Source organism: Tupaia chinensis, unplaced genomic scaffold (assembly GCF_000334495.1).
Source record: "Tupaia chinensis unplaced genomic scaffold, TupChi_1.0 Scaffold145519_1, whole genome shotgun sequence".
NCBI classification, from domain to species: domain Eukaryota; kingdom Metazoa; phylum Chordata; class Mammalia; order Scandentia; family Tupaiidae; genus Tupaia; species Tupaia belangeri.
The window spans coordinates 160748-186958 of record NW_006205376.1 but is presented as its reverse complement, the minus strand read 5'-3'; the positions used below and the strand labels follow the sequence as shown (position 1 = coordinate 186958).

Sequence of the window (26211 nt, the reverse complement as noted above, 5' to 3'; positions counted from 1 at the left end):
CCCCTGCCGGGCCCAAAGTAATTTTTTTTTTTTTTTTTTTTTAAAAAAAAAGGTAGATAGTATAAAAGATTGTCCGGGACCGTGATAACTGGGGCACTGGACTCCCACATGGTTGACCATGGTTTGAGTTCTGGACCTGGTGGCTTGTCTCATTTTTCCCTTTCTCTCTCTCTCATTCTGTCTCTTCCTGGTCAAAATAAAAAGTAATAATAAATAAAATTAAATAATTATTTTTTTAAAAAGATTCTCTTCTGATGGAAAATAGATAAAGGATACATCCCCCCCCCCCCTCTGATAATATACTTTGTTGCACTTAACTTCTGGGCTGGCCCTGTAGCTAGTGGTGACTGGAGCCTGATCTCACATGGCCTATTGCAGTTTGAATCCCAGCCCTAGGACCTTGAAAAATATACCAGGCACTTGGTGGGTGTGTGCGTGCCCAAAATTCCAGCAGGATAGAGAAATGGAGGAGAAGGGATTGCGCGTGACCACATCCCGTTTGGGATTATTTCTCTCTTTGGTGATTATATATACCCTCTAGGAAATTAAAAAACAAACAAAAAAGCCCAGTTCTGACGCACTTCATGCTTGAGAAAACTTCTGTAATACTAAGAAGCATTCATTTCTCCAAATGTAGTCCTGCTTTTAAGTTTTGTTCTTACTAAACTTAGCCATTTTCTATATTTTTTCCTTATCTAGTTTGGAATTAATCTATGTACTTGATGATTTATCCTTAGGGCAGTTGAAATTCTTATCTAAATTGAGCCTGCTACTTCCTTTCTTTTTAATCTTTATGTAGATGCAAACTATAAATGGATTTCTTTTTATATAGACCCTAAAGAAATGAAAGTTTCATGTTGGATTTCAGAAGACTTGTAATCATTTCTTTTTTCACTAGGAAAATTTGCAGACTGTAGTAGTCTTGCAGGCCAAGTCTGTTAGCCTTAAACGTAGTCCTTGAGGGTCTAAACATTCAATGCCAGATATTTGACCCTTTTTTTTTTTTTAAAGACTATTTTTCCGGGACCAGCAGTTGGCGTAATAGCTATGTCGCTGGACTCCCATGAGGTCAACCACAGTTCAAATCCCGGACCTGGTGGCTTAAACTCACGCCAGACGTGCGTGCGTGCCCGCATGCCCAAGATCCTGAGAGGAGAATGGAGAGAATTGCTGCGTGGCCATCCCCCCGGGGAGTGATTTCTCACTTTCTATCTCTCTGTCTCTCTGGCAAGCACACGTGCCCTGTAGCAAAAACCTCTCAAAATAAATAAATAAATAAAGACCTTTTTTCCTATAAAAAGTGAAATTGATGTTTATCTGGCAAATGTTTTTTGGAGAGGTGGACTGATTTCTAGAGTCAGTGAAATTTTTTTCTAGTTATTTGGATTTATATAAATACGTCTGAATCATGAAGGTACTTAATTGCTTTCCATAAGGAAGTTATAAATCCCAACCCCCTCCTACAAAAAGAAAACAAAAGCCTCCTGAATTTCAGAATGGGAAATCAATTTGTTAGAAAGAAGCTGGTGAGTATTTTAAAAAGCAACTTTATGTCAGAACCTACCCTTTCATTCTCTTCTGTCTTGTACCATACTACATCTATTCAAAAAAATGAAGAAGCAACGCTATTAATAACTCAGCAACCAAAATAGCAGTTCAGGCCCAGATTTCAGCTAGTACCAAACTGAGACTAAGACTTCTACACACGCATGGGCCTGAAGAACAACTGAAAGAAACGAACACTTTGGATTAGGAACCAAGTACGATTTACTGAGTCATCCAGGATCAAAAAACCTAGTAACAGGAAGATCCAGCTTGCTGGGCATGCTTTTCAAAGGCTTGCTCCCGATGTTTTTTTTTTAGGCAGTGCTTTCTTTAGTTGTCGAGGCTCAGACTATTAAGTCTGTAGAGATCTGAAAGGCGGATGATTTGAAGTTGACACTCATCATCCATCAGTCTCTAACAGAGGTGGAGCCTTGAACAACATCCACTTAAAGAACAAAATAATTTCATTCCTAAGGGCGAAGTCCGTGTTACCATTTTAAAGAGGTTATTGCTAATGTACATATCATTATTGTATCAGTTGACCATGTTGCTGGCTGCTGGCCTGGAGGTACTTCACTTAGGCTAGGAACAAAGAGCAGAAGAAATGATAGCTCCCCCGGGAGAGGGACCACAGTTAATGGTGAGTGAAGTGGATTACTGACAATAGCAACTTAGCCACCGTCTTTCATTAAGGATGCAATAGTCATGAGGGTCTTCAGAATGTGAATCAGTTTTGAAAGGAATAGTGCTAAAGACCTAAATGATCTAAACTCTGTATATTTAGGGGAAAGGAAAGTAGATTTTTAAAGATTTTTGAATTTTTAGTGCCAGCTTTCTGTGTTATTAGACTGAAAAGAATGACCTTAGCACACAATAATTTTCGGATTTACCGGGTAGTACTGGGACGGCCTCTTTGTACTAAGAATTCCCTGTTATGTCATTACAGGCTTCCTTTCTGTCTGACCAGCCTGAACCCTACCTGCCATTTCTTTCCCGCTTCATTGAAACCCAGATGTTTGCCACCTTTATTGATAATAAAATCATGTCTCAGTGGGAAGAGAAAGATCCTTTGCTTCGGGTCTTCGACGCTCGGATTGAGAAGATAAGACTGTATAATGTAAGGGCACCCACGTTGCGGACGTCCATATATCAGAAATGCAGCACTTTAAAAGAAGCAGGTACATTTGCCATGTCTTTTAAAATTGAATTTAAACCTATGATCATTTCTTTTTTATGTGTCGTTGGCTTTATATGCCACAGAATTAATTTCCAGTTTTAGACTTCATAGCTGATCCTGGTATTAGTGGTTTCTATAGTTTCCTTTCTCTTTTCCTCATTTTCTACTTGACATTCCTCTTCCCTTATTCAGAAGAAGAAAATCATGGGACCAGCGGATGGCGTAACAGTTACATCGCTGGACACTCATTTAGTCAACCACAGTTCGATTCCCAGAACTGGCAGCGTAAAACTCATGCCAGGCATGTGTGTATGCATGCCCAAAATTCTCAGATAAGAATAGAGGAGAAGGGATTGCAGTGTGGCCCTCCCCTCCGGGGAGTGATTTCTCACTTTTTGTCTGTCTTTCCAGTGAGCACATGCACCCTAAAGCAAAAATCTGTCTCTCTAAAACAGTAATAATGAGGGGACCAGCAGGTGGCTTGGTGACTAAGGCACTGGGCACTCCCACGTGGCCGACCACAGTTCGAGTCCCAGACCTGGTGACTTGCTTTCTCACTTTCTCTCTCTCTCTCTCTCTGTCTCTCTCTGGTCAAATTAAAAATAAATGAATGAGTAAATAAAATTAAATAATACCTTTAAAAATAACTATCATAAAAAATAATAATAGTAATAATAAATTGGAGTATAACTGGGAGATTGCTGTGATTTTCATCTTTATTGCTTTAATAAGAGAAAATGTTAATATTTCTCTTGCTACTTATGTTACCTTTTAACTTCTCTTGTCTTCATTCAAGCAAAGATAAGTACTAATTTTAAATAGCAAATCTAGGACCAGCGGTTGGTGTAATGCTATGTCACTGGACTCCCATGTAGTCAACCACGGTTTGAGTCCCGGACCCAGTGGCTTAAACTCACGCCAGGCGCATGTGTGTGCATGCCCAAGATCCCAAGGGAAGAATGGAGGAAAAGGGGTTGTGGCGTGGCAATCCCCCCAGGGGGTGATTTCTCATTTTATGTCTCTTTTTTTGGTGAGCACATGCACCCTATAGCAAAAATTTCTCCAAAAAAAATAAATAAATAATAAGAATGAAAGTTTATAAATAAAATAGCAAATCTGAGATGCTACCTAATTTATGTATATGCAACTAAACAAGTATATTTGCTATAGTGGTACCATTAATTATAACAGTTTTATTTACTGAAATTAGATCTAAATCTTGGGGCCAGCAGATAGTGTGGTTACAGTGGCTGAATCCTGGCCAACTGTACAGTTCTAGTCTCTGACATGGCAACTTGAAAAACATGCTGGGCACGCGTGCTTACATGCCCAAAATCCCAAAAGGAGAATGGAGGAGAAGGTGTGGCCATCCCTCCTGGAGCGTGCTTTCTCATTTTCTCCACCCCCAACCCTCTACCCTGTCAAACGGCTGCACACCCTATAGCCAAAACACATTAAAGCTCTAGATCCTTGCATTCAGATTAGAAGTGTCTCCAGCCCTGACCTCAGTTTTCCCCTCAGGAAATTATGAGTCTTGAGCAGTCTTGTCTGGCTATATAATGTAGCCCATTAAATAAATAGTCATATTACTAGCCAACAAGTACTGATTGCTAGGTATCCGGCATACAGTGTTTTACGTGCACTTGTGCGTTTAATCACTTTTCTTTTTTAATAATTCGCTAGAGGGCACACACAGTCACCAGGGAGCGGGAGATGAGAAAGCATGCCCGTGGGGGATGGCCATGCCACCATCCCTCTTTCCCGTTTCTCTCTTTGGGGATTTTTGGGCACAAATGCACCTTAAGCCACTAAGTCCAGGACTTGAACCACATAGCTGGCCACATGGAATCCAGCCTCCTTGACCTCCATACCAGTGACTGTCCTTGCATTTAATCTTAGCATTGTAGTGACATACTTGCTTTTTGTGTGTGTGTGTGTGTGGTTAGGGAGCCCTGGTTGAACCAAAGTCTGATGGTTCCTGCACCAAAAGCCTTAATACCCTATTAGCTTCTCGTTCAGTAGAGAGGTGAAGTGTACCAGTCCACACTCCTTTATACATTTGTGCCCGGCTCCCAACTCATTGCCTGCTGCAGAATAGGTATCTGTCATCCGGGTGCCCTTCGTTTTCGTTCTCTCCCTTCAAATGTAGGTGCTATTTGAAAGCAGGCTTTTCCCTGTAGAAAGTGAGACAGCAAATGTGGAGTGTCCTGGCTCTGCCTCTGTCGCTCGCTTGCCTTCCCCACTTTACTCAAATAGAGCGAAGTCACAGGATTAGCGATGCTGTAGTTGTAGCTTATTTAAGGACAGACATATGTAAATGAGGTCTTTATGTAGCTGTGGAGGTCTTCAAAACATCACCCTGTGCATGCCCACGCGTAAGAGTAAATCCTTGGAGCCTCTTCAGGAAGTGGCAGCTACCTCTGTGTTTGTGAAAATGGAGGGCGTAGAAATGGAATCATCTGTGCCTATTTAGAGACTGTTATGACTTCCAGTGCTTTCAGAGCCATGAGAATATTATAATGCCTTAGTGCGCAAATTTCATTCCTTCCTTGACAGAATTTTAAAAAAGAAACTAAGGACTGATTCCTTAATGTGTATGCTCCCAGAACGTTTTTTCCAATTAAAACACGCTGTCCTTCTAAGGACCTGTAGGTGGGAGAACAGTTGTGTCGCTAGACTCCCACATGGTCGACTGTGGTTCAAGTCCCATACCTGGTGGTTTAAAACTCACACAGGGGGACCGGCACGTGATATAGTGGTTAAGGGTGCTGGGCTCCCACATGACCAACCACATTTGAGTCCCGGACCTGGTGTCTTTCTTTCTCGCCTTCCATCTCTCTCGCTCTCTCTCACTCTGTCCCTCTCTGGTCAAATTTAAATAAATAAATAAATCTTTAAAAAAAAAAAAAAAGCTCACATAGGACATGTGTGCGTGTGTGCTTAGAATCCCAAGAGGAGAGTGGAGGAGAAGGGATTGCAGCGTGGCCATACTCCAGGGAGCGATTTCTCACTTTCTGTTTGTCTGTCTCTGTCTCTGTAGTGAGCATATGTACCCTGTAGCAAAAATCTCTCATAAAAAAAATACATTGTCTTTTGACCTCTCAAGAGAGTTTGATATTCCCACTGTCATTACAGGAATTTTGTAGTCCTCTTTTGAAAATGTACAATTATAGACTTAACGTATATGAAAATGACATGAGACCGAAGCAGTAGTTTCCAGGAAGCTAATTTACCTAAGATTTAAAAAAGAAAAAAGTGAAAGAAGGGGCCAGGTGGTGGCATGGTGATTAGGGTGCTAGACTCCCAAATGACTAACTACGGTTCGAGTCCCAGACCTATCAGCTTGCTTTTCTCACTTTTTCTTTCTTTCTATCTCTCTCTAGTGAACACACGTGCCCTACAGTAGATAAAAAATAGTATTGAAAATTAATAAAATTTAATAAATAATTTTTTAAGTGAAAGAAAACACCTGACCATGACCGTATACCCCTCATAAATGATGCAACTGTTTTGTGTATGAGAGTGTGTGTGGTGGTTTGTTTAGTTTTGTGTTGTTTTAGTGTCCCGCTGTGTCACAGTCCTCCTGCTTCAGCCTGCCTGCTAACAGTATTCAAGGCTGAGCAGTTTTTTTTAAAAAAAAAAAATTTTAAAGAATTATTTAATTTTATCTACTACTATTATTATTATTTTTTTAGTTTCCTATAGGGCACATGCACTTACCAGAGAGAAAGAGAAAAAGTGAGAAAGCAAGATGTCAGGTCTGAGACTCATGGTTGGCCATGTGGGGGTACAGCACCTTAACCACCACGCCACCACTGGCTCCAGTTATTTCTCTCTTTTTTAATTCTTTGTTTTTCTTTTAAGAATTATTTTTATTTAACTTTATTTATTTACTTATTTTACTTTGACCAGAGAGAAACAGAGTGAGAGGGATGGTGGAAAGTGAGAAAGGAAGCCGCCAGGTCTGGGACTCCAACCACAGTTAGCCCTGTGGGAGTCCAGTACCTTCAACCACCACGCCACCTTCCGCCCACCCCTCCTAGTTATTTATTTTATCATGTAAAATTGTCCCTGAGATCGAGGTGTTGTTGATGACACTGGATTTTTATTGTGTATTTTTGTTGTTATTGTGGTGCTTTTGCTTCTATTCTGCCTCTGGCCAAAAAGACTTTTGATTTATATGTGAGCGCAAGCTATCTGCTATTGATACTGTGACATCCCAACCTCATTATTTCCTTGCAGAAAGAAAGACAAGTTGATAGTAATGCAGTTGTTTTTTACTTTGTTTTGTTTCATTTTGTTTTGCCATAGGGCACATGTGCTTGCCAGAGAGAGAGGAAAAGAGAAATCATCCCCCAGGGGAATGGACACCCACAATGCCTTCGGGATACTGGGCATGCAGGTAGCCCATGTGATTCTCAAGCCACCAGGTCTGGGACTCAGACTGCAGAGCTGGCCATGTGGGAATCCAGTGCCTTGGCCAACTACCACTCCACTTGCTGGCCCAGTTGTATTTTTTCTTACCAATCACAGCAAGTGAATATTAGCACAAACCATAAATGCCTAACAATAGACCCCTGACCTCTCAAAGCAGGCGTTTAGTACTTTCTGAATGTTCAGTATTCACTCGTGGCACAGTCGCCGAAAAGGAGTGGAGTCGAGTGCGCCCTGTGGCAGTTCCGAATATAAACCCTAGAGTAATTCGTTGTGGATCATGATTTTTTTTTTTTAAACTTTCCAAATAAAGGAGAACAACTCATGTCAGATGGACTTCTCTGTCACTTTAAATCCAGTGGAAAAACTGAAGCTACTTTTCCCCATTTCATGAAGACAGAAGCACTTATTGGCAGAAATAGAATGTTGTAGCATTTAATGGGATATAAAGTTGGCAGAGATTTAAAAGAATTCTGTATTTTGAATCTAGGCATTATTTGGCTTACACCATTTGTTAATTATGTTCTATAAATATTAGGAAGCATAGAGAGTATAGACAGGGTTGTGGAGAGATGGGGGATTGTTGAAAATAAGTATCATTTCACATTAAAGCATGGCATCCTAGGACCAGCACATAGCATACTGGTACATTGCTGGGTTCCCACATGGTAGACAACAGTTCAAGCCATGGACCCGGTAGCTTGAAAATCACACCGAGAGCATGTGCATGTGTGCACAAGATCCCAGGAGGAGGATGGAGGAGAGGGGCTGCAGTGTGGCTATCCCCCCTGGGGCGTGATTTCTCACTTTCCCTCTCACTGTCTCTGTCTCTCTTTGGTGAGCTCATGCAGCCTATGACAAAAACCTCTAAAAAAGAATGGCTTCCTTTTGCACTGCATAGAAGGTAGAAATTATGGTTTAAGAGCAGTTACACATTAAAACATAATGAAATTCAAGAAAGTTTTGGTCAAGTTCACAGGGGTTCTGAGGGAAAGTTAGAGAAGTTTAAAGTAAGTGTCTAACATTTTGAAGTATATACCACAGAGGGCAGTAGTAACTTCCGTAAGGCATCCCCTTACCACTCCCATCAAACTCTAACACTGGCTTCAGTGAAGCACTGCCTTGACATAAAACGGCACTGAGCACGCTCTCTTGACAAGAGTGGAGAGTGTTGTGTCCAACCAACCCCTTTATCCCCCGCCCCCCAAAAAACCATTAGTATATGTGTGGGGAATAACCAGCAAGACTGAATCTGCTGGTATTGAAAGAGCGGCCAAAGAAACCAATTTTGTGACATATTTATACAGGTACCTTTATACTTCTGTCACAAGAGTAGCAGCTCCCACAGTGTGTTCGGTATCACACAACCACAAGTGCTGCTTGTGGCCATTTTTAGTAATCACCAAGCAGAGGATTGAAGACCTACTCTTGCTTCTTAAATGCTGTTTTTTCTCTTGAAAATTCAGCTGATAAAAACATTTGTGGGGACCAGCAGTTAGCGTAATGATTATGTGGCTGGACTCCCACATAGTCGACTACGGTTCGAGTCCTGGACCCAGTGGCTTAAACTCACGCCAGGCGCATGTGCGTCTGTGCCCAAGATCCCGAGAGGAGGATGGAGGAGAAGGGATTGCAGCGTGGCCATCCCCCCTGGGGGGTGATGTCTCGCTTTCTGTCTCTCTGTCTCTGTCTCTGTCTCTGGTGAGTGCACACACCCTATAGCAAAAAACTCTAAAAAAAAAAAAAAAAAGAAAACATTTGTGATCAAATTTTTTTTTCTTAACTGAAGAAATAGTTCACAGTTTCTTGGGTCTTTTAGACATCTTCCAACATCCCTAACTAAGTAGTTTTTCTTTCTTTTTCTTTTTTTTTTAAGAGAGATTTTTCTTATAGAGTACGTGTACTCACCAGAGAGACAGAAAGTGAGAAATCCTTCCCACGGGGGGATGCCTATGCTGCAATCCCTTCTCCTCCATTCTCCTCGTGGGATTCTGGGCGTGCCCACACACACACACACACACACACACACACACACACTTGGAGACAGTTTTAAGTTACCGGGTCTGGGACTCAGAACTGTGGTCAACTACATGAGAGTCCAGCAACGTAACCATTACACCATCTGCTGGTCCCAGTAGTTTTAATATAAATGTTAAGGTGGCCCTGTGTGTGTGTACACGTTTGTGCGTACACACCCAAAGTCCACACAGGATAGAGGAAAAGGGATTGTGGTGAGACCACACCCTATTGGTGCTTTCTCCTTCTCTCTCTCTCTCTTTCTTTCTGTCTTTAATGAGTGTATATGCCCTCTGGCAATTAAAAATTTTTAAATATAAATCAAATAGAAACATTAAGTAATTCTTGTTCTTTAACTTTGCTCTGTTTTGTTCTTTGAAAGGTCAGTTTCTTATCCTCCGGTCATTTTCCAAGGGCCTGCTTCTGTGACGTTTCTCTACATCTACTCTCCATCCATTGCCCGCTCTTAAATGACTCCTAATGAGAATGTGACTGTTGCTCAGAGTGAGACCCTGAACTTCACACAGGTCTTTGTCTTTGCAGATGGCGACCAGGAGTCCTTAATAGCCCTTTGCAGGAAGTAAAGAGGCTCCTGTGCTGCTCTTTGCCTTTCCCTTGCCTGATCTTTCGGCTCAAGAAAAATTCTTTATTTACTGTCATCTTCTTTAATATTGTCTCTAGATTCATATTTTTGTTAAGAATACTGAATTTTCCACTTAACAGAAAATGTCTCAATACTAATTTACAGATTTTTCAGCCCAGCTGTGTTCCTTTGGACAAAGGCAGAAATTAATCATCTGATATTTACTTAAAATTAACCTTTTTGTACTTACATTATACTGATTTCTGAAGAGCCTTTGTAAAAAGTCTGTTTCCGGGTGTCAGAATGATTGAGTTCTCTGTAGGTGTACTAATGGAGGAAACATTATTTTTGAAGGTTTAGCAATGAAAAGTCTCTAATTTGTTATGAATTCAATTTATAGCCCAGTCCATTGAGCAGAGACTGATGAAAATGGATCACACTGCAATCCACCCACATCTGCTTGATATGAAAATTGGTCAAGGCAAATATGAGCAAGGGTTCTTTCCAAAGTTGCAGTCTGATGTCTTGGCAACTGGACCAACCAATAACAAGTAAGCACATTCTTCACTTGAGTCAATTGAAGGAATGAATGAAGAGTGGGATGCTCTGCAACTCTAATGGGGTAATGCTTAACCATCAAATATCTTCTCCCTGGGTTGCTTCTTCTTGAGACCACATTAATCCATTTGAAATATGGATTGAATTCTGTTAAGCACTTGACTTTTAGCTGTCATGTAAAAAAAATTTGAAGGCACTTTAGTGCTTTTTTGTTTTCGTTTCTGGTTTTCATGAAAATTGCACTTGGGCATTGCTCACTTGAAGTAACTGTGTTTAAACATAATCCTGAAGCCTGCAGGTTGTGTGGTGGTTTAGGAACTGGACTCTCACATGGCCAACTGCAGTTCGAGCCTTGGACCTGGTAGCTTGTTTTCTCTCTTTCTATCTCTGTCTCTTTCTGGCCAAATTAAAAAATAGTAATAACAAATTTAAATTAAATAATTGTTTTAAGAAATAAATTTTTTAAAAAAACCATAATCCTGGACTGGCTCCATGATGTCGCATTTAAGAAGAAGCAGGATCCCACATGACAGACTAGAGTTCAAGGCCAGGCCCCATCTACTTGGAAAATACACTGAACACATGTGTGCCTGAAATCCTGGTGGGATGGAGAATTGAAAGAAAAAGGATCGCAGTGTGACCAGGCCCTGTTGTAGGGTATTTCTCCCCCCCTCTCCCACTTCACATATGCACCATGTATGACCTCTGATACTGAGAAAAAAATAAGCTGATAAAATGCCATGGTCATTTTCTTTTGGGGGGAGGTAGTTTTAGGGCACACACACTCAAGTTATAGGGTGCGTGCGCTCGGCAGAAAGACAGACAGAGACAGAAAGCGAGAAATCACCCCCCAGGCGGGATGGCCATGCCGCAATCCTTTCTCCTCCATTCTCCTCTCGGGATCTTGGGCATGCACGCACATGCTCCCGGCATGAATTTAAAGCCACTGGATCCAGGACTTGAATCACTATCAACTACATGGAAGTCCAGCGACATTGCTATTATGTTAACTGCTGGTCCTACCATGGTAATTTTCTTAATCATAATGAAATTTAGAAAAGTTATGCTTTTACTGTTTGTATTCATTTTTTTAAAGTTGGCACGACAGAGTGTCACAGGCTAGATGGCTTAAAACAATAGAACTTATTCTTTCATCATCTGGAAGCCAGAAGTTTGAAATCTAGGCATTAGTAGGGTCACGCTTCATCCAAGGCCTGTAAGGGAGGACCCATTCTTGCCTCTTTCAGGTTCTGATCGCCCCAGTATCTCCCTCCTTGGCTTATAGCAGCACAACCGTAGTCTCTGCCTCCACCTTTACATGTCTCTCTTCCCAATATGTTTGTGTCCGAACTTTCCTCCTCCTCTTCTTTTTTTTCCTTAATTTTTTCTGTAGAATGTATGACTTGCCAGAGACAGAGAGAAAGAGAGAGGGAAAGTGAGAAAGCACCTCCCCCTGCTGCCACCAAGGCGGAATGACCACGTCACAGTCCCTTCTCCATTTTCCTCTCTGAATTCCTGGGCATGCATGCACGTGCTCCCTGCATGTTTCTCAGGCCTCTGGGTCTGGGACTCAGCCGCACAGCTGGCCGCGTGGGATCCAGCCACCTTAGCCTCAACACTATCTCCTGGTCTCTCTAAACTTTCTTTTTCTTATGAGGACATCAGTCATACTGGATTGGGGCCCACTTTAATGACTTTATCTTTATTCAAATTACACTCACAAAGAACTTATTTCCAAATGAAGTCACAGTCAGGGTTCCCAGGGTTAGGACTTTGACATATCTTTGTGGGGAACACAATTTAACTTTTGTACTTACAGCGTTTAAAGCACAAAAAAATTTTACAAAACATGCAGAAATAAAGGTAAACCTTGGCATTTATTTATTTTATGAGTGAGAAACAGAAACAGTGAGACGGCACCCCCACCATGGTCTCTTTTAAATGTTCAGTTGTCACAGGGTGCATGCACTTGCCAGAGAGAGAGAGTCCTCCTTATGGGACGTGGTCACATCACAATCCCTTCCCCTTCATTTTTCCATCCTCTTATGATTTTGAGCACACATATACACGTGCCTGGCATGTGTTTCAAGCCACTGAGACTGGGATTCAAACTGCAGTCGACCTCATGGAATCCAACTCCCTAACCATTAGGCTACGGGGCCAACCCCACAACCCTGTGTGGACACCACAGTCCATCCCCAAGTTCAGCCAGCCCAAGTCCTGGGTGCGTGCCTGCCCAGTTACTCAGGTAGGTCTCGGGACAAACCAGGAGCCTTCCCATAGGGACAGCCTCAAAGAGTCTCATGTGTGATTGCAGTGTCACCTCCTAGCCCCCACACTGTCAGTCTTCATGACAAATAACTTCATTCAGAAATTATGTGAATATGGTTGGAATTGAAAACATTTACTTGGGTTTACGGTTGTTACTGATTTTAAGTAAGAATATAAATATTCAGAGGTAAGTGATAGAAGAAGTGGTTTATAAAAAAGAATATTGATGGGGAAAAGACTTGGAAGGTGCTAGCTTTAAACTAGAAACCAACAATTTCAAAATTTAGTTTATTCTCAACCACTTAGCAGTGTAGGAACCTTGACAAGTTAGAGTCACGTGCCTCTTTTCTCATCTGAAAACACTCGGCATCATCTGCAGTCTTCTTAAAGAGGCTCAGATAAGGAGGAACCGGAAGTGGCAAAGAAATGGGATGAAGTAAGGGGCTGGCACATAAAGTGGAAGTGGTACGGAGCCTCCTGAACTTTCAGAAACAAAGTAGAAAATCAGTGAGGGGAACTAAAGGACGTGGAATTATGTCTTTGGACCCAAGTAGCCAAAACCAAGTGAGTAAGTAATAGGAAGTTTCTCAAAAGATGGCTTACAAGTATGGCCGACCTGAGGGCACATTGGGTAGCTAACTGAACTCTAGTGCAGGAAGCCATATGGCTGATTGCATGTTAGATCCCAGGCGAGCTGAAAACACACTAGGCATGTGCACCTGTGCCCAGGATCCTGACGAACTGGGAGGCTTGCTCTTGTGTGACCAAGTTCGCTCTCGTACACACACCTTCTATCATGAATTAAATCCATAAACTATTAAAAAAAAAAAAAAAAAGACTGGCTCTGTGGTGCATGGTGACCATGGTCCCAGTACTTGGCCTGGTCAGCAGCCCGAAACAGGCCAGGCACACACTTGAGTGCCCAGGATCTAGTGGGCAGGTGGGTTGGAGGGAGGTGATCAGGCCCTATAGGAGGGTGTCCTTCTCTCTTTCTCTCTCTCTCATGTGCATGCGCACACACTCTGGTCACGAATAAAGAAAAAAATGGCATGATGTCTCTACCTTTCATATGTTCTGCTGAACTCTAGAGTTTGTGGTGCTTACTCTTTTTCCAAGAAGTATTTATTAGGGGACCAGCAGATGGCATAATGGTTACGTTGCAGAGTCAGCCACGGTTCCTGTCCCGGATCCAGCAGATTAAAACTCACACCAGGGGAACCAGCAGTTAGCATAATGGCTATATCGCTGAACTCCCATGTAGTCGACCACGGTTCAAGTCCTGGACTCAGTGGCTTAAACTCACGCCAGGTACATGTGCATTCACGCCTAAGAGGCACGAGAGGAGAATGGAGAAGGGATTGCGGTATGGCCATCCCCCCTGGGGGGTGATTTCTCGCTTTCTGTCTCTCTCTTTCTGGCGAGTGCACGCACCCTATTGCAGAAAAAACTCTCCAAAAAAAGAAAGAAAAAAAGAAAACCTCACACTAGGCATGTGTGAGCCCCAAATCCCGAGAGGACAATAGAGGAGAAGGGATTGTGGCGTGGCCATCCCCCCTGGGGGGTTATTTCTCACTTTCTGTCTCTCCGTCTCTCTTTCTGGTGAACACACACTCTCTAGCAAAAGCCTCTCAAAAAAAAAAAAAAAAAAAAAAGCTTATTGGGACCAGCAGATGGTGTAGCTGAAGGTATTTGTTTCAATGTGTTCCTGAAATAATTATTGATTAGCTAGGTACAAACATGAGGGCCAGCAGGTAGCCTGAAAGTTAAGGCATCTGGATCCTACATGACTAACTGTGTGATTCAAGTCCCACACCCTGTAGTTTCGAAAACATACTGGGCATGTATGTGTGTGCGTGCCCAGATTCCCAAGAGGAAAGTGGAGGACATTGGATTGTTATGTAGCCATCTCCTGCTGAGGGGTCATTTCTCACTTTCCCTCTCTCTCTCTTTCTCTATCTCTCTCTGATGAGCGCATATACCCTGCAGCAAAACCAGGGGAGGCGGGGGGTCGGGGGGAGGAACAGTGCTATGAAAGGCCAGCCTGGTATGGTGGTTAAGGAAGCTAGATTACCACGTGGTTTAGATCGCAGACCTAGCAGCTTGAATAACATGCTTAGACACATGTTCCCCAGATCCTGATAGGATAGAGAAATGGAGGAGAGAAGATTGTGACCGTGCCTCATTGGGGCTCTTTTTCTGTTTGGGGTGCACATATGCTCTCTGAAAATTCATGGAAAAGAAAAAAAGTTTAGATCTTTTTTTTTTTTTTTGGAGAGAGACTTTTGCTATAGGACACATGTGCATGCTGGAAAGATAAAGAGACAGAAGTGAGAAATCACCCCTTGATGGGACATGGCCACACCGCATTCCCTTCTCCATTCTCCTGCCATGATCTTGGACATGCACACACACGCACCCAGCGTGAGTTTGAAACTGCTGGGTCCAAGACTTGAACCACGGAGGGCCATGTGGAGTCTAGCAATCTGCTGCTTCCCTTATTATTATTATTATTTAGGTTTGTTGTCATAGGTGTTGTGTGCTTGCCAGAGAGAGACAGAGAAAGACAGTGAGAAGGAAAGTGAGACATCACTCCTCAGGTGGGATGGCCACACTGTGGTTTCTTCTCTGCCATTTTTCTCCAGGATTTTGGGCACACATGCGCATGCATCTGGCATGATTTTTAAACCACGGGACTCCAACTGTGGTCAGCCATGTGGGAGTACAGCACCTTAACCACCACACCACCTCCTGGCCCCTAGATCTTATTTTAAACTCAGTTTTTTCTATGTTTTGACAATTAGTTTGTATAATAACTATTTTTGCAAAATAACTGCTAGATACATGAAATTGTTTTGCAGAAACACTACAGAAATTTCAAATTGAAAGGAATCAGTGATCATTGAGGCTCACTTTTATAGTCTATTTTTATTTAGATATCTTTCCTTTTTTTCATGATAGAGCATTTCTGTACACACGAAAGTGAAAAAAGAGAAGAGGTGAAAGCACCGTCCTCTGTCTGGTCGTGCCGTGATCCCCTTCCCCCATTCCTCTAGCCCGTCTGCTCTTGGCATTCACCAGGCTGGGGATTTGACTTGTGGTCACCTGTGGGACCTCTCTTGAGCAGTGCAGTTCTGCAGTCCCATAGAACTGGCCTCACTCCTTATTTTGAATCTTAAATTTAGTGGGCTGGCGGAAAAGTCATGATGTGTTTTTCTGTGCAAAAATGCATCATGACTTTTCTGATGACCCAATAGAAAGCTATTTCTTCAAAGTTTTTATTTGTTAAGACCAGCAGATGGCATAATGGTTATGTTGCTGGACTCCCACATGGCTTACCGTGGTTTGAGTCCTGGACCTGGTGGCTTGAAACTCGTGGTGGGCGAGTGCGTGTGCATGCCCAAAATCCCTAAAGGAGTCTGGAGGAGAAGAGATTGTGGTGTGGCCATCTTCCCTGGGGGTGATTTCTCACTTTCTTTCTCTCTGTCTCTCCAGTGAGTGCATGTACCTGATAGCAAAAAAAATTTTTTTTTTTTTAATTTTTACTCTCTTAGGACAAGGAGAAGTAGTTCTAAATTCTGGATTTTGAGAATATTCTTCTTTGTGTTGAAAATACTTAGCTTAGAAATCAGCAGTTGGCATAATGGCTATGTCACTGGACTCCCATGTAGTTGACTGAGGTTCGAGTCCCAGAACTGGTAGCTTAAACTCATGCCAGGCGTGTGTGCATGCGTGCCCAAAATCCCGAGAAGAGAATGGAGGAGAAGGGATTGTGGCATGGCCATCCCCCCTGGGGGGTGATTTCTTGCTTTCTATCTCTCTTTCTCTCTCTGTCTTTCTGGTGAACATATGCGCCCTATAGCAAAAACCTCTCCAAAAAAGAAAGAAGGAAGGAAGAAAGGAGAGAGAGAGAGAGAGAGAGAAACAAAGAAAATACTCACTCTGCAGGTGGCACAATGGTTAAGGGCACTAGACTTTCACATAGCCGACTGCAGTAGGAATCCCAGGCCTGGCCGCTTGCTTTCTCTCTCTCTCTCTCTCTCTCTCTCTCACTCACTCATTGTCCCTCTCTGGTCAAATTTAAATAAAGTCAAATAAAATCATTCTTTAAAAAAAAAAAAAGAAGAAGAGGGCCAGCAGGTGGCGCAGTGGTAGTTAAGGGCCCCAGACTCCCACATCGCTAGCTGTGGTTTGAGTCCCATACTTGGCAGCTTACTTTCTCACTTACTCTTTCTCTCTCTCTCATTCTGTTCCTCTCTGGTCAAATTAAATAAAGTTAAATAAAATACTTCTTAGAAGAAAAGAAAGAAAAGAAAATATTCAGTCTTTAAATATTTACTTCAGACAACTCAAGGCATCCTTACATTGTCTAATCAAGGGCTAACTTAAGATCTGACTTACAGTTATATACACAAATATTTCATTTTTTAATTTTTCCCAGAGGAGATGGGCATATAGAAGAGAGACAGGGAGAAAGTACCCTTGAATGGGACATGGTCATGGTGCAATCCCATCTCCATTTCTCCATCCTGTCAAGATTTGGGGCGCGCACGCGCACGCGCGCGCACATACACACACACACACACACACACACACACACACAGAACATGTTTTTCAAACCACCATGGCGGGGATTCACTCAGCCGTGCAGCCAGTCATGTGGAGTCTGGCTCTCTTAACAGCCAGCTGTGGGGCCAGCCCAAATCTATCCTTTTTTTAACATCAGTTTTGAAAAATATTGATTGTGGTGATAGTCACACATATTTTTTAATATACTAAAAACAATTGCATCATATGCTTTAAACAGGAAGATTGCACGGTATTTTAATTATATCCCAATAAATCCATTATATGTATTATCATCAGTGTTCCATGTTCGTATTTTTGTTTTAACTATGGACCCTCTTTTTTATATCTGGTTGGTTGTTTTCACTACAGCCTTTTGGGTATGGTTATTTTTCAGTCGCTGGGTAAGTCGGAGCGCCACCGCACAGCGCAGGAAAGAACGCCTCCGCCAGCATTCTGAGCACATCGGACTGGACAACGACCTGAGAGAGGTATGTGGCTGCCTTCCTGGGCTGCCTTGATGCGGAAACCATGCACAGCTGACGCGGCCCCGCAGGTGTCGTGTGTAGGTTCCTTTACATTCCTTTAAAAGTGATTCAGTTATATTTTAAGTAGGACCAGCAGGTGGCATAGTGGTTACATCACTGGACTCTCAACTGCAGTTCTAGTCCTGGTCCCAGCTGCTTAAAGCTCACGCTGGGCATATGTGCATGCATGCCCAGAATCTCAAGAGGAAAACAGAGGAAAAGGAATTGTGGCGTGGCCATCCCCCATGGGGGGTGATTTCTCGCTTTCCGTCTGTCTCTCTCTGTCTGTTGAGCACACACAACCTATTGCAGCAAATCTCTCTTTAAAAAAATATATATAATTTTTTTTCTTTTTTTTGAATATTAATTCTTTTGTACTGACTTATGGCAGAAAAAATCTTTTTTCCACTTTAAAAGTTTCTGTAGGCTCTAAAACAAGTCTTTTGTGTAAGTACATCAAGAAATGCTACATTTACGATACATTTTTGGTCAATATGTCTCCTATAGGGAGAAAATTTCACAAGAAGCATAGACATTTCTAAGTTTCAAGCATAAGTTAAACTTAATAACTAAAGATGTATTCACTTTTGTTTGTCCTTAGCTTACCGACATCATTTTTAAAAGTGTTTTTAAGCTATTTTTAAGTTAAGGTATTTATGTGTTGTTGCTTATACCGTTTGTAAATAAAAACATAATTATCCATTTGGGTAACTATAAGTAAGTTTTGATTATTTTTTTGTAATCCAAAGAAAAATGCAATCAGAAGTTCTGTTACCTATTTTCTAAAGTCAGATATGTAGAAATAAAGCAGAAAGCATCATTCCAAGCAGCTCTTGCTCTTTGTTAATGTGTTCATACATCTGTGGTTTTAGACTCTCTCACAGCCCGGAACATCGCCTGTGTAGTGCGTTTCTTTTACTGCCGTATTTCCTTCGGCCCTCCTCCCTGTTGCTGTGTTTTATCATATGCATGCTTGTTTTGCTTGTTTCTTTCTATCCTTTTCTTTTTTGCTTTTCTGTCATCGGCATGTTTCCATCCTCTTAGCCTTCCGGGGAACTTTTGGTCTGTCAGAACTCCATGGCATTCTGGGAGTGGGATCAGGGCCCACCTCCTCCTGCACGACTTCCTAAAAAATCCTTCTCTGAGTGCTGCCTGGTATGTTCTTTGCTCGAAAGTGCTTTGCCAGATGTTTCTGAACCTTGCCTTTGGTGTTACCTGGATGACACACATGTGTGAGCACACGTAGCTCTAGAAGGCCTCCCTCCACTCGTGACGTGCACTCGCAGCCCCTCCGTCGTGCTCGCTGCTCCTCTCGTGTTCAGTGTGCGCTGCCCGCTGTGTGCTCGCATGAATAATTCTATGTTGCCGACAGGTGAAACTGGTTGTTCGAATCCCTAATTGGTGGGATTTTTTTTAAAACCAGAAACTAAATTGCTTTTCTTCCAAAGGGGATTTGTGTTAAAGATATAAACTCCCTTTTACTTAAGCATTATTTTAAAGTGCAAAAGTGATTTAGTTTCAAACAGCTTTAATTTGCTGAGTTTTATTTGCACAGCATATTTTATTTACTCTTCTTGGACCATTTTTTATGTGGTCAGAAAATCCAGTCATCAACATAGAATTTTAGTAGTAAGAGGAACCTTTGAGGTAATCTTGTCTAACTTCATATGATTTCACTGAAACTCAAGAGACTTACCCAAAGTTAAAATGGACACATATGGGCAGGGCTGGGCCTGTGGCCAAGGAACCATGGCCTTTAGGCTGGTGTCTTCCCACTGACCCGCATGCCAGCTTGCACTCACCACTGTTCACCTAAAGGCTCCAGTATCCTAGGACTCCTGCTTGTATTTTTTCCTCTCATTATGCCATTAGCTTAAATTTATTTAATTTTATAATGATCTTCTCTTCTCAAGTTCAGCACCAGTTAAATGGACAGGGTGTTAGAAAGTTTAGCAAGAGCCCGATGGTGGTAGTGTACACTGGTAGACCCAGCTACTTGGCAGGCTGAGGCCACAGGGGAAGCCCAGGTTCAATTCCCAGCCTACCTTAAAAGCTGGGTGCAGTGGTACACACCTTTACTCCCAGTGACATGGAAAGGCTGAGGTAAGAGGGTTGAAAGTTCAAGGCCAGTGTGGAAGCATAGTGAGACCTTGTCTGAAATAGCCAGGAATGGCGCTATGTGCTTGGAGTCCCAGCTATCTAGGAAGCTGAGGCAGGACGATCATGGTGGTCAGGGAGTACTTGTATTACAGAGAAGCTAACCCAGTCTTTATTAACTAATGTATTTTTGCTTTTTTTTAACGTATTGCCAGAGGATGCATGCACTCACCGGAGAGAGACAGAGGGAATGGGAGAAAACAGTTCCCAGTGGGATGGTCACAGTGCAATTCCTTCTCCATTTCTCCTTTCTGTCTGTCAGATTTTGAGCACAAACACACACGCGCACAGTGTGTCTTTCAAGCTGCCAGGGCCAGAGTTCAAACCAAGGTCGACCACATAGGATCTGGCTGCCTTAATCTGGCTTCAAAACCTGCCCCCCACCGTATATATTTTCATAAGTACTTCTTAGTGGTTTGTTGCTCTTGCGTTTGACAGAATAGCATAGTAGGAACCTTAGAAAATATCTGAGGTTACTTCCTTCTATAGAGAAATGGGCTTTATTATAAAAATATTCCTTTTGAAAGGTTTCTCATTCTTTATTTTTCATTTTAAAATACATCTTTTCCCCCAGTTACCATTTTTATTACTTATTTCATTTAAAAGCATTGCTGTTTTCACAACACACAGAGTAGGTTCACATCTTGCTATGAGCAGAGGCCTCTTGCCACCACCTGCATTGTTTCTGTTCATGGCCATGCAATGTTGCTAGTTCTTCTTTTTTTTTCTTTCTTTTCTTTTCGTTTTTAACTGGCTAAGGAGTGCATATGCTCATCATAGAGAGAGAGCAGGAGTTGGGGGAGTGAGATAGCATCTCCCAAGGGGGATGGCCACTGCACAATCCCTTCTCCTCCGTTATCCTCTCAGGGTCTTGGACACACAGGAACAAGCACCTAGCAGGTACGTCTGGGTCCAGGATTCAAGCTTCACAGTCAGCCACATGGGAGCCAGTCACCTCGACCAACATGCCACTAGCTAGCCTTGTTGCTAGTTGTGTGGCTCCAATGGCGCTGCTCGGAAGGAGGCTTTGCAAATAGTCCGGTGGAGTCCACCATTGTCCTAAAAACTACCTGCCTTTCAGGTGCTGGGTGCTTCGTAAATATGGTCACTTGTAGGACAGCACTCAGCTTGTTTTTATTTATTTAAAACAGCACATAGATATTAAACAGCACATAGATATTAAGCAATTATTAATTTTTCCAATTACTGACTTTAAAAGGTTATTACACATTTTAGGAGAAAAGAGAAATGCCAGAGGCTTCTTCTAGCCTCTTGCCTGACCTTCTTCCTCACTTCTTTTCTTCTGGTATGGTTCTCTCTAAGTTTGACTTAACTCTTCTTTTTTTAAAATAATGATTTATTTCATTTTACTTATTATTATTACCTTTTTTTCTTTTTTTAAATTTGACCAGAGAAAGACACAGAAAGAGAGGGAAAGTGAGAAAGCATGCTGCCAAGTCCAGGACTTGAACTGTAGTTGACCATGTGGGAGCCCAACGCCCCAACTACCATGCCACCTGCTGACCCCTGACTTAACTCTTCTTAAGAACTGAATCTTGGAATAGTTCTCTGTACAATTTACCTGAGTTCTAAACATGGAAGAGTTGAGGCTGGGGAAAAAGGGATACTTTCACCATTTAAAAGTTATCATTTGGTGGCCTGGTGGTTAAGATGCTGGACTCCCCCATGGCTGACTGCAGTTGGAGTCCTGGACCTGGCAACTTGCTTTCTTTCTGTGTATGTCTCTCTGTCTCTCTCTACTGCGTGCATGTGCCCTGTAGCAAATTAAAAAATAATAATGATAAAATTAAATTCTTTTTTAAAAAAAGTTAACATTTGTTTTTGCCAGCCTTTTATCTCAGGTTTTTAATATTTCAAGTAAGGTTGGTATGCCTGAAACAATGAGAAATGCAAATAATATGATTCTCACATAATGTCCCTGTTCTGTACATTGGGTTGATTTTCCTGAAACTGTTCCATTTCCTACATTTATTTGCCAAGTCTCCTTCTAAATATGACCTTGAGACATTTGGTCTCTGGAGCTTCTGTGCTGCGACCCTGGGGCAAGCATAGTGATCTGAGTGAGCTTTTACAGGGAGCACAGGGAAAAGAGAGCTCATGGCCTGCACTAGCCACATGTCGGGATTTTTTCTTAGTGGACATTCACTAACTAAACCCAAAAGCACTGGGCTAGGTTTTAGTGATACCTGAGAGCCACCACAGGTCCTAAAAGTGTGAGTATGATCCCACTGTCTCCTGTAGCATACGGCAAGGATGGGGTTTAGCACACGTCCCAGAAAGAGGAGGTCTGCATTTGGAGCATAGCGTGCCCTCCAGAGTGATTGTATAGCCTTTTTAGTGAGATAGGTGGGCGTGTATTGTGCCCATTTCATCAATAAGCTGAGATTCACAAACTGAGGTCATAAAATTAGTTACAGGGGCCAGCGGGTAGTACAGTGGTTAAGGCGCTGGATTCCACGTAGCCGACTGTGGTTCGAGTCCTGGACCTGGCAGCTTGAAACTCATGCCCAGTGAGTGTGAGTGCATGCCTAAAATCCTGAGAGGAGAATGGAAGAGAGGGGGCTATGGCATGGTCATCCCCTCTAGGGAGTAATTTCTCACTTTCTCTCTCTCTGTCTCTTCAGCGAGCACATGTGCCCTATAGCAAAAAAAAAAAAAAAAAAAAAAAAAACTCTCTTAGAAAAAAATAATAAGTTACAGCAAGATCCCAGAGCCCCTGTTTTACTGTTGTGACTCAATTAGAGCCAGATAGGTTGAAGAGCACTATCAAAAGGTCATAGCTGTACTGAGTCTCTTAAGGCTTGGGGAGAAGAGGGAGCAAGCCAGTGATCTGAGAAACAGTGAGCTCCAGGAAACCTTGGACTTGCCGGCCAGACACCTAACCACAGTCCTGACTAATCACAGCTTTGGACGTTCCCAAGAAACAGACTAAACCAAATGAAGCTCCATCTCCTTTGGAATGAGCTTACCCTCTGGGGTTTCTGCCACCCTCCTTCTCACAGGAATTAACAGGTGGGGGGAGTACAAATGTCCGCTGCCTTTTAGCACACTGAAACTTGGCTATAGCACATATGTTTATGGCCCACATTTTGCTTTTTGCTTGTTCTTGTAATTGTTCGTGTGAGGTTAACTAGATGAGAAGAATATCTGATGTTTTGCCACTAAAAATACTCTTTAATTTTTAGAAATACATGCAAGAGGCACGGAGTTTAGGGAAAAACCTGAGGCAACCCAAATTGTCAGACCTCTCTCCTGCAGTGATTGCACAGACCAACTGGAAGTTCGTGGAAGGCTTATTGAAAGAATGCAGAATGAAGGTACGTATTACTCACTGGTGCCACGCAGTGCACATTTGTGTTTACGCCGCGCATCTGAGGCCATGGTGAGCTGAGGCAACTCCCAGTTGAGCCCACAGTGCTCCACAGAATGGAACGTTTTCTGTGGTGTAGACCTCGAATTCTCTTTACTGAGGTCGCGAACCTCCATGGGTTTTCTGTGGCCCACAGAATCAGAGACATGGGAGCCCCGCATGGTCTGCCTCACCTTTTTAGCCATTGCCGTCCCCTTCTCCGACGTGAGTGAACACTTACAGGTTGTATCGGGAATGTTCTCGTCTTACATGAACGTCAGCCCTGTGTGTATATGCACCTGTCCGTGCCCAGGTATGGTTATGTACGCCTGTGAGGACAAAGACCTTCATACATTGCACACCAGTCTCCTCTCAGCTCTCTGTGTTTGTCAGAGGTAATGCGACAGATTGACAAAACTCAGATCATCATTTTAGCCAATATTTTCACTCACTTATTTGACAGTCATTTCTTGAGTACTTTCTCAGCATAGTCAATAAATGCACTATTTTCAGCACTGGCATATAGTGGCGAATCAGACAGACAAGTCCCTGCCCACAAGAACTAGATTCTCTCTCACTTCACGTTTTATAAGAGCTGCTAAGACTGATGCAAATTAACTGACTCAAAGCCGAGTTCCCATTTTCTGGTGCAGAGGAGAGATAAAACAGGGAAAAAAGGAAGGGAAAATTCTGATTCATTAAAAATTAGAGAGTTCTTTAAAAGCTTAGAGCTGCCGATTCGTTTTGTACTTTTTCGCCTGAGTGCAGTCAAATTAAGCACAAATTCCTTCAGTATGCTAAGATGGAGGGGGGCATGGGAAGGCAAGTTGTGGTGGCAGGATGGGGTTCCAGATTCTGACAGCGCGGTTTCTAGATATGGCATAATTCCCCAATGTCACCGAAGGTAACAATCTAGAAATTGTTGTACATAAGCATTTTATCAATGTGGGAATGCTTTACAAATATCTTATTCTCTCTTTAGTGACTCTCCGTTTCTCTGACAAAATAGTAGGATATAGACGATTTTACTCTAGTTGGCCAGAGTGAGTAAGACAGTTCTCCCAAAGTGATGCAGAATCCACAGTTGGGAATATAATAAAGGAAGGCCAGGCCTCCTGATGCAGTCCTGGTTTGCTTTGGTTTTTGGCTTACCACTGAGGCAACTCACCCGCACACTTGATGGTTTCAGACAAAACGCATGTTGGTTGAGAAGATGGGTCATGAAGCCGTGGAGCTGGGCCATGGCGAGGCCAATATCACCGGCCTGGAGGAGAACACCTTGATTGCCAGCCTCTGTGACCTGCTGGAGAGGATATGGAGCCACGGCTTGCAGGTTAAGCAGGTAACAGTCTCCAGAGGTCCTGGTGACATGGGCAGGTGGGAGCATTAGGAAGAATAGAACATAGAAAGTACACATTCTTGGGACCAGCAGATGGCGGAATGGTTGTTACTGGACTCCCACTTAGTCGACCATGGTTTGAGTCCCGGACCCAGCAGCTTAAAACTCACACCGAATATGTGTGCATACGGGCTCAAAATCTCCAGAAGAGAATGGAGGAGAAGGGACTGTGGTGTAGCCATTCCCCTTACTTTCTCTTTCTCTGTATCACAAGCGAGCACAGGTGCCCTACAGCAAAAATCTCTCTCTCTTTAAAAAAAAAAGAGTACAGCTTCTTTTGTCAGAAGATGTGCCACAGGCATTTTTGTATCAGGGAAAAAGGAAAAAAAAAAACATGATGGGGGTGGTTTGGAGATCCTTCTTGATAAACAGGAAAGAATAAAGGAGCCCATTCATTGCAGATGCTGTATGCTCTGTAGATTCCATTCAATGTCTGTGTTTGCTGCTGTTTAAGAGGAAAAAATCTAGCCTGAATTAATAGTTTTTTACCATTAAGTTACCTCATAATTCAGGGTGGAGCAATTCAAGCGATCTCTCTGCTTGGTCTCTCTAGGCTCTCGTTCTGACTTTTTGATGTGTGCGTGTTTCATTGTTCCTCCCTTTCTTGTTCTCTCACCCCAGTTTCCTTCCCTCATTGCCACCGCAGTATCCAGATGTGTTTCACACATACTTGTGCACAGATTCATTCTGAGTCGCTAGAGCACACAGCAGAAATCTTCATGCTTGCCTTTCTGGCTCTTTCTTTGGCTGTTTCCCTTCCCTCTCCCAGGGTCCTCCGATCTTCTCTGTGAGGCAAAGGGTGAGGCTTGTAGTGCTCGCAGCAAGACCCTCAGAATGCCACACAGTGAGAAGTGGATGAGTCAGGCTCACCACGACCACTTTGTTATGAATAGTTTCTATGAGTAATTATTTTTAAGTGCATTATTTCTTATACATGAACATTTTTATATGTGTCCTGTACTTTCAGGGGAAGTCGGCTCTGTGGTCACATTTGATTCAGTTTCAAGACAGAGAAGAGAAACAAGAGCACCTTGCAGAATCGCCAGGTGAGAGGCCCTTGGTTTAACGGTGTCCCCAGAACTGGCAGCACTGGGCCGTGAGCAGATCCAGTACTGTACGGTCTTGTGTCTGTCTCCTCTCTCAAGCTGCTAAGACTCACCTCATCTTGCCAGCAGTGGGCTGAGGTAGGAGGAGCAATATTATTTACTGTGAGACCCGGGGAAAGTCACGTGACCTTTCTGATCTTCTGCTTCCTCATCCAGGAGCTAGGGAAAATAATATTAGCTGTGCCAGGGCTGTCATGTTGATCAAAGACACTAACATGAGAAGACCCAGTGAATTGTAGAAGACCAAATAAGAGTAGCTTATTGTCTCCAGAACTAGGGTATGATGTATACAGATTTTTTTTAAAAAGAATTATTTAATTGTATTTATTATTACTGTTATTTTATTTTTATAAAGAATTATTTTAACTGTACTTATTTATGTATTTATTTATTTTTAATTTGACCACAGTAGGACACACAGCACAAAGAGAGAGAGAGCAAGAAAACAAGCCGCCAGGTCTGGGACTCAAACCATAGTCGGCCATGTGGGAGTCCAGCACCCTTA

At 42.6% G+C, this 26211-nt stretch overlaps 1 protein-coding gene across 1 annotated transcript in view; it reads left to right on the top strand.

Moving 5' to 3' along the window:
* Positions 1-26211, top strand: part of DENND5B (DENN domain containing 5B) — a 138091-nt gene that overhangs the window by 59706 nt on the left and 52174 nt on the right. The window contains exons 11-16 of the mRNA XM_027768116.1: positions 2492-2723; positions 10156-10306; positions 17545-17638; positions 23038-23169; positions 24391-24543; positions 25568-25646. Coding sequence (XP_027623917.1) covers positions 2492-2723; positions 10156-10306; positions 17545-17638; positions 23038-23169; positions 24391-24543; positions 25568-25646 — 841 coding nt within the window. The remainder of the gene's footprint in view (positions 1-2491; positions 2724-10155; positions 10307-17544; positions 17639-23037; positions 23170-24390; positions 24544-25567; positions 25647-26211) is intronic.